The sequence below is a fragment of the Sphaerodactylus townsendi genome, linkage group LG01, assembly GCF_021028975.2.
Source record: "Sphaerodactylus townsendi isolate TG3544 linkage group LG01, MPM_Stown_v2.3, whole genome shotgun sequence".
NCBI classification, from domain to species: Eukaryota; Metazoa; Chordata; class Lepidosauria; order Squamata; family Sphaerodactylidae; genus Sphaerodactylus; species Sphaerodactylus townsendi.
The window spans coordinates 83679559-83692350 of NC_059425.1; the positions used below are offsets into that span (position 1 = coordinate 83679559).

Below are 12792 nucleotides of genomic sequence, written 5' to 3' on the forward strand. Positions count from 1 at the left end.
TTTGGAAGGTGGACTCTACAGTACTGTGACCCACTGAGACCCCTGTCCTCTCCAGGCTCAGTCCCCAAATCTCCAGGAGTTTCCCAGTCTGGATATGACAACCACACACCTCTGGGGGCCAGAGGGGACCTTGCAACCCTAGGTATTGATGAAAACAACCGTTGAACAGGTGTATCTTAGTGATGCATGTATTTGTAGCTTGGCTGTTGTGTTTTTTCTTTATTTCTAGCCCCCTCAATATTACAGTGTCAACATTACCAAAGTTGGGGCCTGAAAAAGTGTAGCAGTTACAAAGCAGGCTTCTTGTTTGACTGATTCAGTCTTCAAACATAAAGTCAGAAAGAGGAACAGAGGAAGCTGCCTCAAGGGCAGGGGTGGGGGAGAAGAAAATGTAAATCCCCTGAAACTTCTGTAAAACAACAGAAAAAGCTATTTTAAGCTATTTTAGAACTGTATTTTAAAACATTCTCTACAGTGAGCAATTGTAATTCTTTGGGTGAAGGGGTGGCTGTGACAATAAGTTAAAATACTGAAAAGTTTTAAAACTATACCTCACCTGTTCCAGATGAAAAAGTACGCTGGCTATATCTAGGACCCGTTCCACTGTTTTCTCTGGATCCGAAGTAACTTCAGTCCTGTTTGGTAATTCTTTGTAAAGAGCCATCTGCCACCTAATGGCAGGATCTTCAAGCTGCAAGAACATGAGAATTTACAAAAATACATGAAGCATCAGAATTGAAGAATCAAACTGCTAGTAGCATTTTCATGATCTTTCTTTACATAACGAGGCAATGGCAGATCAATGTGGCCCACCCAGGCTCCATCCCATAAAACTCTAATCCCATCTTTCTCACCAGGCTGACTAGTCTATGAATGAGACATTACACAGCAAGATATAGTCCACAGAAATTTAACTGCAGAACAACAGGATACCTGATGCCTTTTCCATTTATTTTTCTTGAAACACCAAGCTGCTATTAGCATAGTCCATTTAAAAGTAATTGTATGAGGGAATATCTGCATCAAAGTCTGGGCTAGTAATGTGCTGTTTATTTGCTATACTTTTGCATGGTTTAAAATGCAAACTGATTAGCAAGCAAAGTAATGCCAACTAAAAAGACACAGTTGGATCTAAAAATGTATTCTGTTGGCATAAGTGTTTTCCCCTTGTGGAAATGAATATTTCCATAGGTGGACTGGCATTACTCTAAGAAAATTTAATTATGTACAGTGATGTTCTACTATACCATGTCTCACCAATAGAAAAAAACAAAATTGTAACTTCATTCACCACAGACTGGACCATTTTTGTTTAAAAATGCTCCATTTGGGTCTAGCACCTACTAGATTATAGCTTTCCTCCAGTTTTCCCCTCTGCATCCTCCCATCTCTACCCAATCCCATCATGCGAGCCAAGAGGGCTAAGATATCTGACAACAACATCCTTTCAATAGTGTATAGTTCACCATGCCAAATTATTTCAATATTGTACAGTTCAATACCATGCCAAAGTACCCAGTTTGTTAGGGGTAAAGTGTAGATGACAGTGGAAGGCAACAGCAAACCACACTAAACAAAGTCTGCATAGTAAACATGATGTAATGTCACCCCACAGGTCAGTAATGACCACCTTTAACTTTACCTAAGTCCACAGAAATCAGTGTGTTCAGACTTCAGTACCTGGCATAGGGTTACATTGTTAATCTTTCCAATTTCTATTTATTTTAAATCACTTCTCTCTGGGTAGGTTAGTCATCTGGTTCCTTGATATGCCTTGATCTTCTCCTTTCTTTCTGTCCTCTCTCTAACAGGATTTACTCCATTTCCTTAAGTCAAATACTGAGGTAATAGTGCTGACCAATGAAATTGTCTGGACTTTCTCTCGTTAACTGGGCATTTTATTTATTTATTATTTATTTATTTATTATTATATTTGTAAACCGCCCCATCCCCTAAGGGCTCTGGGCGGTGGACAGCAAACATCATAAACAATTCAATTCAACAAGCAGTCACATTTAAAATCAATAAATACATAAATTACATAAAATTACAGCGTTCCATGTAAGTCAGATGATGTCCAGTATTAAACTATCAATAGATAAAAAGACCCCTCCCGGAGAGGGGGCGGTATAGATGTTATAGGCTCCCAAGATGATAGAGGGAGGAACAGGAAGGGCGCACACCATCAACGGCCGGCTTCCCCAAAGGCCCGGTGGAACAATTCGGTCTTACAGGCCCTGCGGAACTCTCCAAGATCCCGCAGGGCCCAGACAGATGGTGGGAGAGTGTTCCACCAGGCTGGAGCCAGGGCCGTAAAGGCCCTGGCTCGGGTGGAAGCCAGCCGTATCATTGAGGGGCCGGGGACCACCAGTAAATTGGCCTCTGCTGAACGTAGAGGGACATATGGGGTAAGGCGGTCCCGAAGGTACGCGGGCCCCAGGCCGCGCAGAGCCTTAAAGGTTAATACCCTTAATACATTAAAGGTTAATTTTGTGCTGCACACTTCTTTTTCTTTGCAAGCCTTTGGGGCTAGAGTCCTTTTTTCCCCCTTTGACTTTTATATCAAGCCCTGAACAAGCTGCTTTTAACCCAAAGGAATGACTCATCCAACTGTTATACATTTATTGATAGCTGGCAAACACACATGCACACACATGCTTCTAGTTGTGGAGTAGTCATTCCAAATGGTTTAGCCCAACACAGGGATAAATGTGCCAGTTTTATAAGCTAGCCAGTGGAAGTAGGAGGAGGTTTACCCCTGACACTGAGTTTAATTCTCCCACACTGGTTGAGATTCTGGGGATGTATTCTGACCTGAACCCAAGTTAGAGATTCCACACATGGCTAAGAAATACATGAATGGACACATGTGATCACATGAGAAAAACTGGTTCCCCAAAGGTGGCAAGGTTATTCTACTACCCAGGCCTTCCTTCAAATAAAGGATTTTTAAAATTCCATCTCCATTTTAAACTTAGATTGGTGTTTGGGGGCAGAATTCAAAAGCCTTGTCATACCCCCAGAGACACCCTCACTATTTTCCTTATTTAAGCCTCAGTTGTACCCTTAGAATGGGTTTAGTTGCCTTTTGCACAGCATTCTGTGGGAGGGAACCCTGTCCCTTTAAGAAGCCCTCTATAGTATTTTTATTAGTTAGCAGTTCCTGCTTTACTTTTTTTTTTTTTAGTTCTGGTGTCTGGGAAAGGCTGGAGACAGCAATATCTCAGATGTTTAAGGTGTAGAAGATCCATGATACTTTCAGTAATCCAGTTCCAACATAATTGCAAGGAAACAGAGTCCAGTTAGAGGACAATAGGAGAACTCAGAAGAAGAAGCAAGTAGCACAGACTTCCTTAGAAGAAGTTAAGGAAAGAGTTGGTGTCTGCAAATTCTTCAAACCATCTCCAAACGTTTCCAGCTTCGCAAGTATTCTTTTATTGGATAGACTTCATGGGAGGAGTCAGAGTCCTAAACTTTTAATATTATTAAACAGTTTTTGAACTGTTACTTATTTGTCTGTGGGTCTTACACTCTGTTCTGGCCAAGTGCAAGGCACTTGATTTTAGTTTGCTTGGGGAACAGAACAAGCCTGTTGCCCAAATATTGGAAGCTGTGAGTTAGGGAAGGTGAGCTGTGATCCAGCCAGTGGAAGTTAAGATGATTTTGGTATCCTGAGATTTGCAATTTTGGAGAAAAAGCAATGGAGAAGATTGGAATATTGATCTCTTTAGCCCAGGGGTAGGGAACCTGCGGCTCTCCAGATGTTCAGGAACTACAATTCCCATCAGCCCCTACCAGCATGGCCAATTGGCCATGCTGACAGAGGCTGATGGGAATTGTAGTTCCTGAACATCTGGAGAGCCGCAGGTTCCCTACCCCTGCTTTAGCCATATATTTGTCTCTATGCAACTGTACAAGGGGTGTGGAGTGTGGGAGAAAAGATAAAGCTGGTTCCAAAAATATGGAAAGTAAGGTGATTCTGATGTACTTGACCTTACTTCAATAAAGTAAATATTACTGGGCTGGAGAAATAAAACATTTCCTGCCTGTTTGTTTGCATAGGGCAAGCAGGAGACAACCCATCTTGGGGGAAAAGAATAGCTAATTTAGCATTTTCTAAAAATCCCTGGTTGAGCTGAAATAAAACGTCCTGAGGATGTTTTGGGGAGACACCTGTGTGGAGTTCCTTCCTAAAAGACTTTTTTCCCATTCTCAAGATGTTTTATTTGTGCTGTGCAGAAAGGGCCATTGTTTCTCTCCTCTTACTAAGTCCTCCCTCTTTGACTGAGATTCAGACTATTATGAGTGTGTGTGTGTGTGTGTGTGTGTGTGTGTGTGTGTGTGTGTGTGTGTGTGTGTGTGTATGTATGTATGTATGTATGTATATATATATATATATATATATATATATATATATAGTGTGTATATATATATATATAGCTAACGGCATATAATTTAGGAAAATATTAATAATTGAAATAATTTGATATAAATTACTAAGTATGGTCTGGTCTTGGTTCAGTCCCGTGCATCATCACCACCACCCCCCCCAAGAAAGTGAGAAGTCTATGCCTTTGGTTAACACATTGTGAAGTCGTGATTTAGTGTTACAAGAATGGCTCTTACAAGTACAATCCATGGGGAGAGAGCAAAATGGCTGAGGAAGTATCATGATCCCAGAGCTGTTGTCAGGGGCATTTATACCACTGCCAGGGCACATACACTGGTGTCAGGGAGTGGCATGGAAGTGCCACAAGGAGGCACCAGAACAGCTGTGACAGGGAAGCAGCTCTGGCATAGAAACTCATGCTGGCACCAAAGGGGGTGTTCTTGGGGGTAGGACTAGCATTAGTCACTTTCCTGAGTCCTTTTGGCCTGGAAACACCCCCATTTGCTTGTGCAAACTTGCACCAGCAAAAGCAGTGGTGCAGTCCATTGTGCTGCATAGAGCATTTCACAGAGGGAGGGGGAGTATCACTATGGATTGATGGCCATGGTGCAGCAAGCCTCTTAGGAGGTGGTGTGGCTGCACCATGGCTGTGCTGTTCCTAGCCGCAGCACAGCTGCTCCCCTCACTTGATTGCACTGTTATGTCTTATTTGCTTGTGCTCTGATTCCATCCTTCACTTCTGATTCATTGTAAACAATATATGCTGATTCTGGATATAAATGCTACAATGATCAAAAAATGCCCCAGCTTGGAGTATATGAAGAGAGCAAAAATAGTGTAAAAGTGAAGACAGTGTCAAAGATTAGGGAATTATGTGTAATCTGGTCAATTTGAACTGTGTGAAAAGGAAGGGTAAATTGCCTGTTAATACCAGTATCCTGCTAAGGTACTGAAAATCCCCAGGGCCCTCAAATGGAGAGATGTGCATGAAGCACAATCTTACAACTTTTCTTTACTTAAGATCAAGGGTTCAGGAGGCAAGGACAGACACTGACTGAAGAAGTAATTGAGATACAGCTACATCCTCCAAATCTTTGTTAAAAGATCAATGCAAAGGGCTTTAAAATCAAGAGCTGATTACCCACAGCTGGCTCTGCCTTGCCCTTGCGCCTCTCTGGTGCAAAAGTCACCCCAGAAGTGCTCTCACTTTCCATGGGGAAAACAAGAAGCACAAGCAGGACAAGTGGAAGTGCGATGGAACAAGATTTCTTGCCCCAACGCGCTCCAGCTGCTAGCGTGCTCCAGCTGCCCTGTGGGTAATCGATCAACGTCAAATTATGGCCAGAAAATAAGACATATTTCCTCCCACTCCTTTCATCATTCAGAACAAGTAAATACGATCTACTTTTACAAGCAAGAGAAACTGACAGTGAATTACCATTCACGAAGACAATTAGTCCTTTAGATTCAAGGGCTCAGATTCTGCACAACACACTTGATACTGAACAAGTTTTCCACCTTCTGTTTTAGCCTTCTGTACCCCAGTGAAATTGCACTCCTGTGGGTCAATGGAATTGTCCCAGAACATAATGGGGGCCAAAGTGGGATGTAGGAACCAGCGAAAAACACCCTCCATCTCTTCATCTAGCAGAAGAGCCTTCCATGGGCAGAACAGAAGTATAGGATACATGCAAAGTATATGACCAAAATATAGGCTTTTGTGATGAGTTAAATGTTGCACTCAGGGGTCCGTGAATTACTAACTAATAGCATGAAGTTATTCAATAGTGGCAGACAACTAAACAGATATTCTTAAAAAGACATGTAAACTAGCAGCAGCAGTAAAAAACACAGCTGATATTTCCTGTAAAACAAAGGACAAGCGAAATTACAGCATAGAAAAAAGGCAGAATACAGAGCAGAAATGTTAAACACCACAAGCAGTCTGGAGTTATTAAAAAGAATATCTGAAGCAAATATATGATATATTAAAATTACCTTGCCCTGTAAATGAAGGTTATTGTGAATAATATCTCGAACTTCATCCTCTGTGTCTTTCTGTCAAAAATATTCATAATATCAGATACTTTATATGCAGTTGCCTTGAATGCATGTGCAGTTAAGAAAACAACAATATTCTTCAATAGATTAGTTGTATTAGTATGTAGCTACTAGTAATTGAAATAGAACCACAAGCTTCTAAACTATGGTAGCAAGATAGTTTAAGCTATATTATACTTACTCTGTTATTAATATATGTCTGCCTGTTATCAAGAAACAGATTTTTTGTTTCCTTCTAATCAATATACATGAACTACTTACAGTGTGATCCAAAGCAGTTACACATTTCCAAGGCCATTGACTTCAATGGACATAGCAGGGTATAACTCTACTCTGGTTTAGATTTCACTGATATTCACTGAGATTTCTCCCTGGTCACCATTGAGCTGTAATATTCAGTTCAATGTTCTTGAAGGCACTGCATCCAGTTGTGGGGATTTACCTGCATTCACTGATATCGCCAAATGTCTAGCACCTATGTAGCTTGAGTTTGGGTTTCTTCCGTAGCCACATTTCCATAGAAATAGGCACGGTTGACTCCAGAATGAGGCAAACTGAATCAGTCTCCTCAAGCAGCTGATGGGGGGCAAATGAGATAGCCACTTTATGCAAGCTTACAACCCACCTGCCCACCTGCTGCCTGTGACTTGGACAAAATAATCTTCCCACAGGCCCTTTTGAAACTAACACACACAGCATATCATGCCTAACATTAAGGATATGGTTCTGGTGGGTTTTCTGGGGTGTATGGCCATGGTCTGGTGGATCTTATTCCTAATGTTTCACCTGCATCTGTGACTGGTATCTTCCTGAAAAATCTGCAGTTGCAGAACATGTCTTAAACAAAACTGGATGTAACATTTTATTTGAAAACACTGAAATTCTGGACAATTCAGAAGGTTACTTTGACAGACTGCACAGGGAGGCCATTGAAATTCACAAACACCAAGACAACTTCAACAGGAAAGAAGAGACTCTGAGAATTAACAAAGCTTAGGTGAATCACTCCCTGGACTGATAAACCCCACCCACAATACAATACTATCAACCACATTTTTGCACAACAAGTTCTACCCAAACACTTACTGATTGGTTCTCCACCCTGGGACATGGACAATATATACCCAAAACATTTCCTTCTCTCTGGACACAGTGTGTAACAGACTTCCCTCTGTGATACACTGCTGAAGATGGCAGCCACAGATGCAGGTGAAACGTTAGGAACAAGATCCACCAGACCATGGCCACATCCCAGAAAACCCACCAGAACCATCCGGCTGTGAAAGCCTTCGACAATGCATTAAGGATATGGCTGATGGACATTGTGCATAAGGATCTCCCTGAATATATGCTTGAGCCCTGTGTATCCTATGTCTATACAAATCCTCCTTACCTCTCATTTTCAAAAAGCAGTTCAGGAAGCTGCACCTGAAATGCACAAACTTGTACATAAGTCCTTCACCTCACAAGAATTCTGCCACCATTATTGTTCATCTGTTACCAATGCAACTCAAATGGTGACTGAATCTGCACAAAAGTAAATACTGTAGTGACAGTTCAGGCTACCATATCGGGCATCAATAACCTCGCTACCATTGCCCATGGATGTTTTGAATTTTTAAAAATATCATAGGAGATCTATATAACAAACATCCTTTATCACTTCTAATTAAGCCCTTGAAAAGCAGAAGGAAAATTAAGAAGTCTACTAGACACATAAGAGGGAGCAGTAGAACCTCAGTTCTATGTCCACCTAGATATAGAAGTATCTATGTAATTAACCTACCACACTTAATCTGTTTTTTGCCAAGGAAATTAATTCTTGGTCACCAGGTGAACAAATATTTAGCCCAACAGGTAGCAGTCTTTTCAATGCTGCCACAATAAGAGAGGTCTGAGTTGAGTAGCGGTCACCTTTCCGCTTCATTTTTTTTCTTTCCTGATCAGAAACAGCTGCCTGCAATATGTAAGAAACAATCCTTGTTCAAATATCTGTAAAATAGGAAAAACAGTCACCTATCTCACAGAGGTGTTGAGTCAAACAATGGGGAAATATACACTATTCAAAAAATCAAGAGCATTTTGTACATTAAATGCTTTTCATCAATAATTAAGAGGCAGAGGAAAATAATGATATTCTGTAACTATGCTTTTCACTTTTATCTTCTTTATAAGATAACCTCTCTTCCATCTCATCCACCTAGACATAAATAAACTGTACTCTATTCTACTGTTACTTGCAGTTGCTATCATAATATAATTGTTTTGATCAAACAATATTTAAACATTTTCACTTAACATACTTCATGGATTAAATCCAACCACTTTTACTGAAAGAAAGAAAGAAAGAAAGAAAGAAAGAAAGAAAGAAAGAAAGAAAGAAAGAAAGAAAGAAAGAAAGAAAGAAAGAAAGAAAGAAAGAAAGAAAGAAAGAAAGAAAGAAAGAAAGAAAGAAAGAAAGAAAGAGTCTATGTTTGGGATCATGACCTGCATGGATAAAAGCCACATGGATCAGGAGTGGTGATAAGGAGGGGAATAGGATTAGACTGAGTGTAAAAGCTGTTTGGATCCCACCCTGCACCTTTCTCTCCTTGCAAATGTTCAGCAATATGTGTTTAATTTTCACTTCCTGTACTTACTATTACAATAATCTTTCAATTCACAAATTTTCTGCATGTTGTTCCTACAGTCTTCAATAAGATTATAATTTATACCAGGTATATACTATTAAAAGGGCACATTCATACTTTAAAGTGTTTGTTTCTGTCATCATTTCAAAAATAAAGGCAGAAATTATAAGAACACTTGACTAATGAGAAACAAGTTATGTGACCTTATCGCATATTTAACAAACCATCCAAAGAATGCAGCAAGAATCTCAAATACAGTTCCTACAGCATAACACAAAAGCAGAGCCATGATAATTTATTTCGACATGGCTTTAAAGTTCATCAAAGCTCTGAAGGATGCCGCATCACCTTCATGAGCTTTCCCCCTTTTTCTTTGTCTCCAAGTTACTGTTTCATTAGTATTTTAAAAACAGTTTTGCATGTGTTTTGCTCCCTCTAGAAGTCCATTTGATATAATACCTGATTTTATCAAGAGCCAAAAGCTGCTGCTTAAATAAATAGGGAAATAAACTAGATTCAATCTTCAGCTATATTGAAATGACCACTAAAGGGAGTAAAACACATGCAGAACATTACAAAAAAAAAACTCAAACAGGAACTTCAAGATGAGCAAAAAGAGTATGTGCAAGAGGCATACGTTAGGTAAGGGATTCTATTGTAACAAAAGCTGTGGTTAGCAAATACTTTCTGTTCCATGGAAGTTATATAAAGTCTGCAGCCAGAGTACCAGATAACAGTTAAACTTTAAAGTTCTGTGCAAAAACAAATAGGCACTAAACACAGAACTGGTACAGCTGCTTTAAGAATCAAATTCCATGCTAAGCAGCAGGTCGATATTATATAACATCATGTGTACCATTAAAGAAAAGCTGCATTTAATAAGCTAATTTGAGGTAACAGCAATCTTTTGAAAGGTTTATAACCAGTTCTTGATTTTCCAATAAACACAGTTTTGTATATTTTTGGTTTTATTTGCACTAAATGAAGATCTATATAGATGGCACTCTACCTTTCAAAGTAAAAAACAATTCTAAGGTTAACGGTGATATTAATCATATCCTTTACTAGTGTACTTTACTTCAACAGCATTTATAAAACTATTCCAACCGTAGGGTACAAGAACTCTGTGTACATAATCATTTAACTGCTTGAGTTGTTAGGCTCCCACTTAACAGCAAAGGCACTTTGACCAGGAGTCTAAGCAAGTTTTAAAAAATCTACTGAAAATGTCCCAGCAACTCAGAGAAAACAGTACAGAAAGAGTGTGGAATTCAAGAAATTACTAATCCCAAGATTTATTTTGCTGCTCAAATAGTGTTTGGCAAAGTAATGCGGTATATAACTTCTTAAATAGTTGTACCTTGGACATCTTGGATTTGGTGTCAGCAATAAGGAAAGACATGTTGTTAATTTCATTCTGCACAACAAAGTTCTGCTCTTCCCTTTTAAAATTCTGAAATGGTATAAAGAACATTATGGTTAAAAGCACGCTTTTGGCAAACTAAAAAGCAGGTTAAATACATAATACATTATTCACCCAACAAAAAGCAGATTTATGAGTATTCATGTTTTTGAATGAATCCGCATAGGCAGTCCTTCTGAGGACCAGTTTTGACAGAACACAGTCCTTTACACAATGAATACTCACTGGTCCTTTCCACACAGCAGAAATAAAACATCCTGCAGATGTTTTAGAAAGATCCATTTTGTTTTTTTGTGTTCCCATAGCTTGGAGAACATAAGCATTGCCAGCTGAAATGGTTCTTTTTTCCTGCCTGCTGGCTGACAGAGCTGTGGTCAGTTTCAGAGTTGCTCCCACTATTTTTGTGTACTGCTGTAGATTTTACTGCCTCCACCATTTGATGAAGGCTTCCCATGGAGGTTTTCTCTTCCTGCAGCTCATCTGTGTGCAATTTCCATGTAAAAAACACACATCTTTTTTTTAAGGGAATGTCTGGGAAGCTACAATGACATAAATATACACATATGGCAATGAACTCCTAGTATCTATCACCATCATAAGAACATAAGAACAAGCCAGCTGGATCAGACCAGAGTCCATCTAGTCCAGCTCTCTGCTACTCTCGCAGTGGCCCACCAGGTGCCTTTGGGAGCTCACGTGCAGGATGTGGAAAGCAATGGCCTTCTGGCTCTTTTGCTGCCCCGGACATCACCTGGTCTGTTAAGGCATTTTGCAACTTCAGATCAAAGAGGATCAAGATTGGTAGAGCCAAGTAACCCATCTTCTCTCCATAAATCTGTCCAAGCCCCCCCCTTTAAAGCTATCCAGGTTAGTGGCCATCACCACCTCCTGTGGCAGCATATTCCAAACAATTCAATCACACGCTATGCTGAAGAAGTGTTTCCTTTTATTAGTCCTAATTCTTCCCCCCAGCATTTTCAATGAATGCCCCCTGGTTCTAGTATTGTGAGAAAGAGAGAAAAATTTCTCTCTGTCAACATTTTCTACCCCAAAGTTCAGTGGGAGGTTGCCTGCTGGAAGCAAGTAAATGGCAATCTAAAAGAATGTTGTGGGGCTTTTTGGGTTGTGTGGCCATGTTCCTGGAGTTTTTTCTCCTGACATTTTGCCTGCATTTGTGGCTGGAACCTCTATGAAGATGCCAGCCACAGCAAAGCAAAACATCAGGAGAAAAATACTACTAGAATACAACCCGGAAAACCCACAACATCTCAGTGATTTTGGCCGTGAAAGCCTTTGACTATACAATATACAAGAGTTGGGGGGGGGGGGGCGTCCTTCAGTTTTTTTCAAGAACTCATGCCTTTAGCCACACTCAGCTTAATAGGTATCTTACCAAATCCTTGTGTTGCTACCTTGTTGTGGTTCTCCATTACCTGCTCACACACACATAAAGAGCCTAGTTTCCACAGTAAATGTTGAATTCCAGAAGTCAAGCACAGAAGTTAAAAAATTCACAGTGCTAAGCCCAAGGGTAAATCAAAAACAAAAATCCAGAGATTCAGGCAAAGGTCAAGGCAGAGCAGATTGTTCAAAACAGGAGCCACAAGGTCAGCAGCAATTCGACATGTTGCTTTCACGCAGATATGCTCCTTCCAACTGCTTATAAAGGCAAGGCTACTCAGAGGGTCTATAATGCTGGGCTGCCTCAAACCTGCTCCTGCAAATACACCTCCTCACTGTCCATGCAGGAGCTGTGTTGGGCTGCCAGGTGCACACTTCATCTTCTGTCCTGTATAGCCCTACGTGTTCTCCTCCTCCTCTGTTCCTGAGGCTCTGGGGATCAGGGAGGTGAGCAAGCTGGCATCTGGCTTTCCACGGCTCTCTGTGGGATCACCGCACTGGTGCCTGGCTGTGGGTTCATGTTTGACTCCACAGGAGTTGCTTCTTCCTGTTCCACTTCCACTACTGGTTGTGGACAGGAGCCAGGGCTTCCTGCCGACTCTTCAATAGAGGAGTCCTTATACCTTCTGGACCCAGCTGGTCCATGACACTACCCCTCTCTCCAGTGGCCTCCCCATCATTTGGGCCTAAGCCGGGCTTTCTTGGACAAGCTCAGTGGAAATGAAGTATGTAGGAGAATGAATGTTCTCAGTGGGTTCCCAAGACCAATCTTTGGGTCCATACCCCTTCTAGTTGACTAGATATTGGAGCCGACTAGATATTAGAGATGCCAAGTTCAGAATTTGAGCCACTTCAAACTCCTCATGTCCCTTGACAATGACTGGTGG

At 40.7% G+C, this 12792-nt stretch overlaps 1 protein-coding gene across 1 annotated transcript in view; it reads right to left on the reverse strand.

The window, feature by feature from the left end:
• Positions 1-12792, reverse strand: part of RYR2 (ryanodine receptor 2) — a 464284-nt gene that overhangs the window by 102034 nt on the left and 349458 nt on the right. Inside the window, exons 72-75 of the mRNA XM_048485659.1 lie at positions 10442-10534; positions 8238-8408; positions 6389-6448; positions 557-691 (exon numbers count right to left, since the gene is read on the reverse strand). Of these exons, the coding sequence (XP_048341616.1) occupies positions 557-691; positions 6389-6448; positions 8238-8408; positions 10442-10534 (459 nt within the window). The remainder of the gene's footprint in view (positions 1-556; positions 692-6388; positions 6449-8237; positions 8409-10441; positions 10535-12792) is intronic.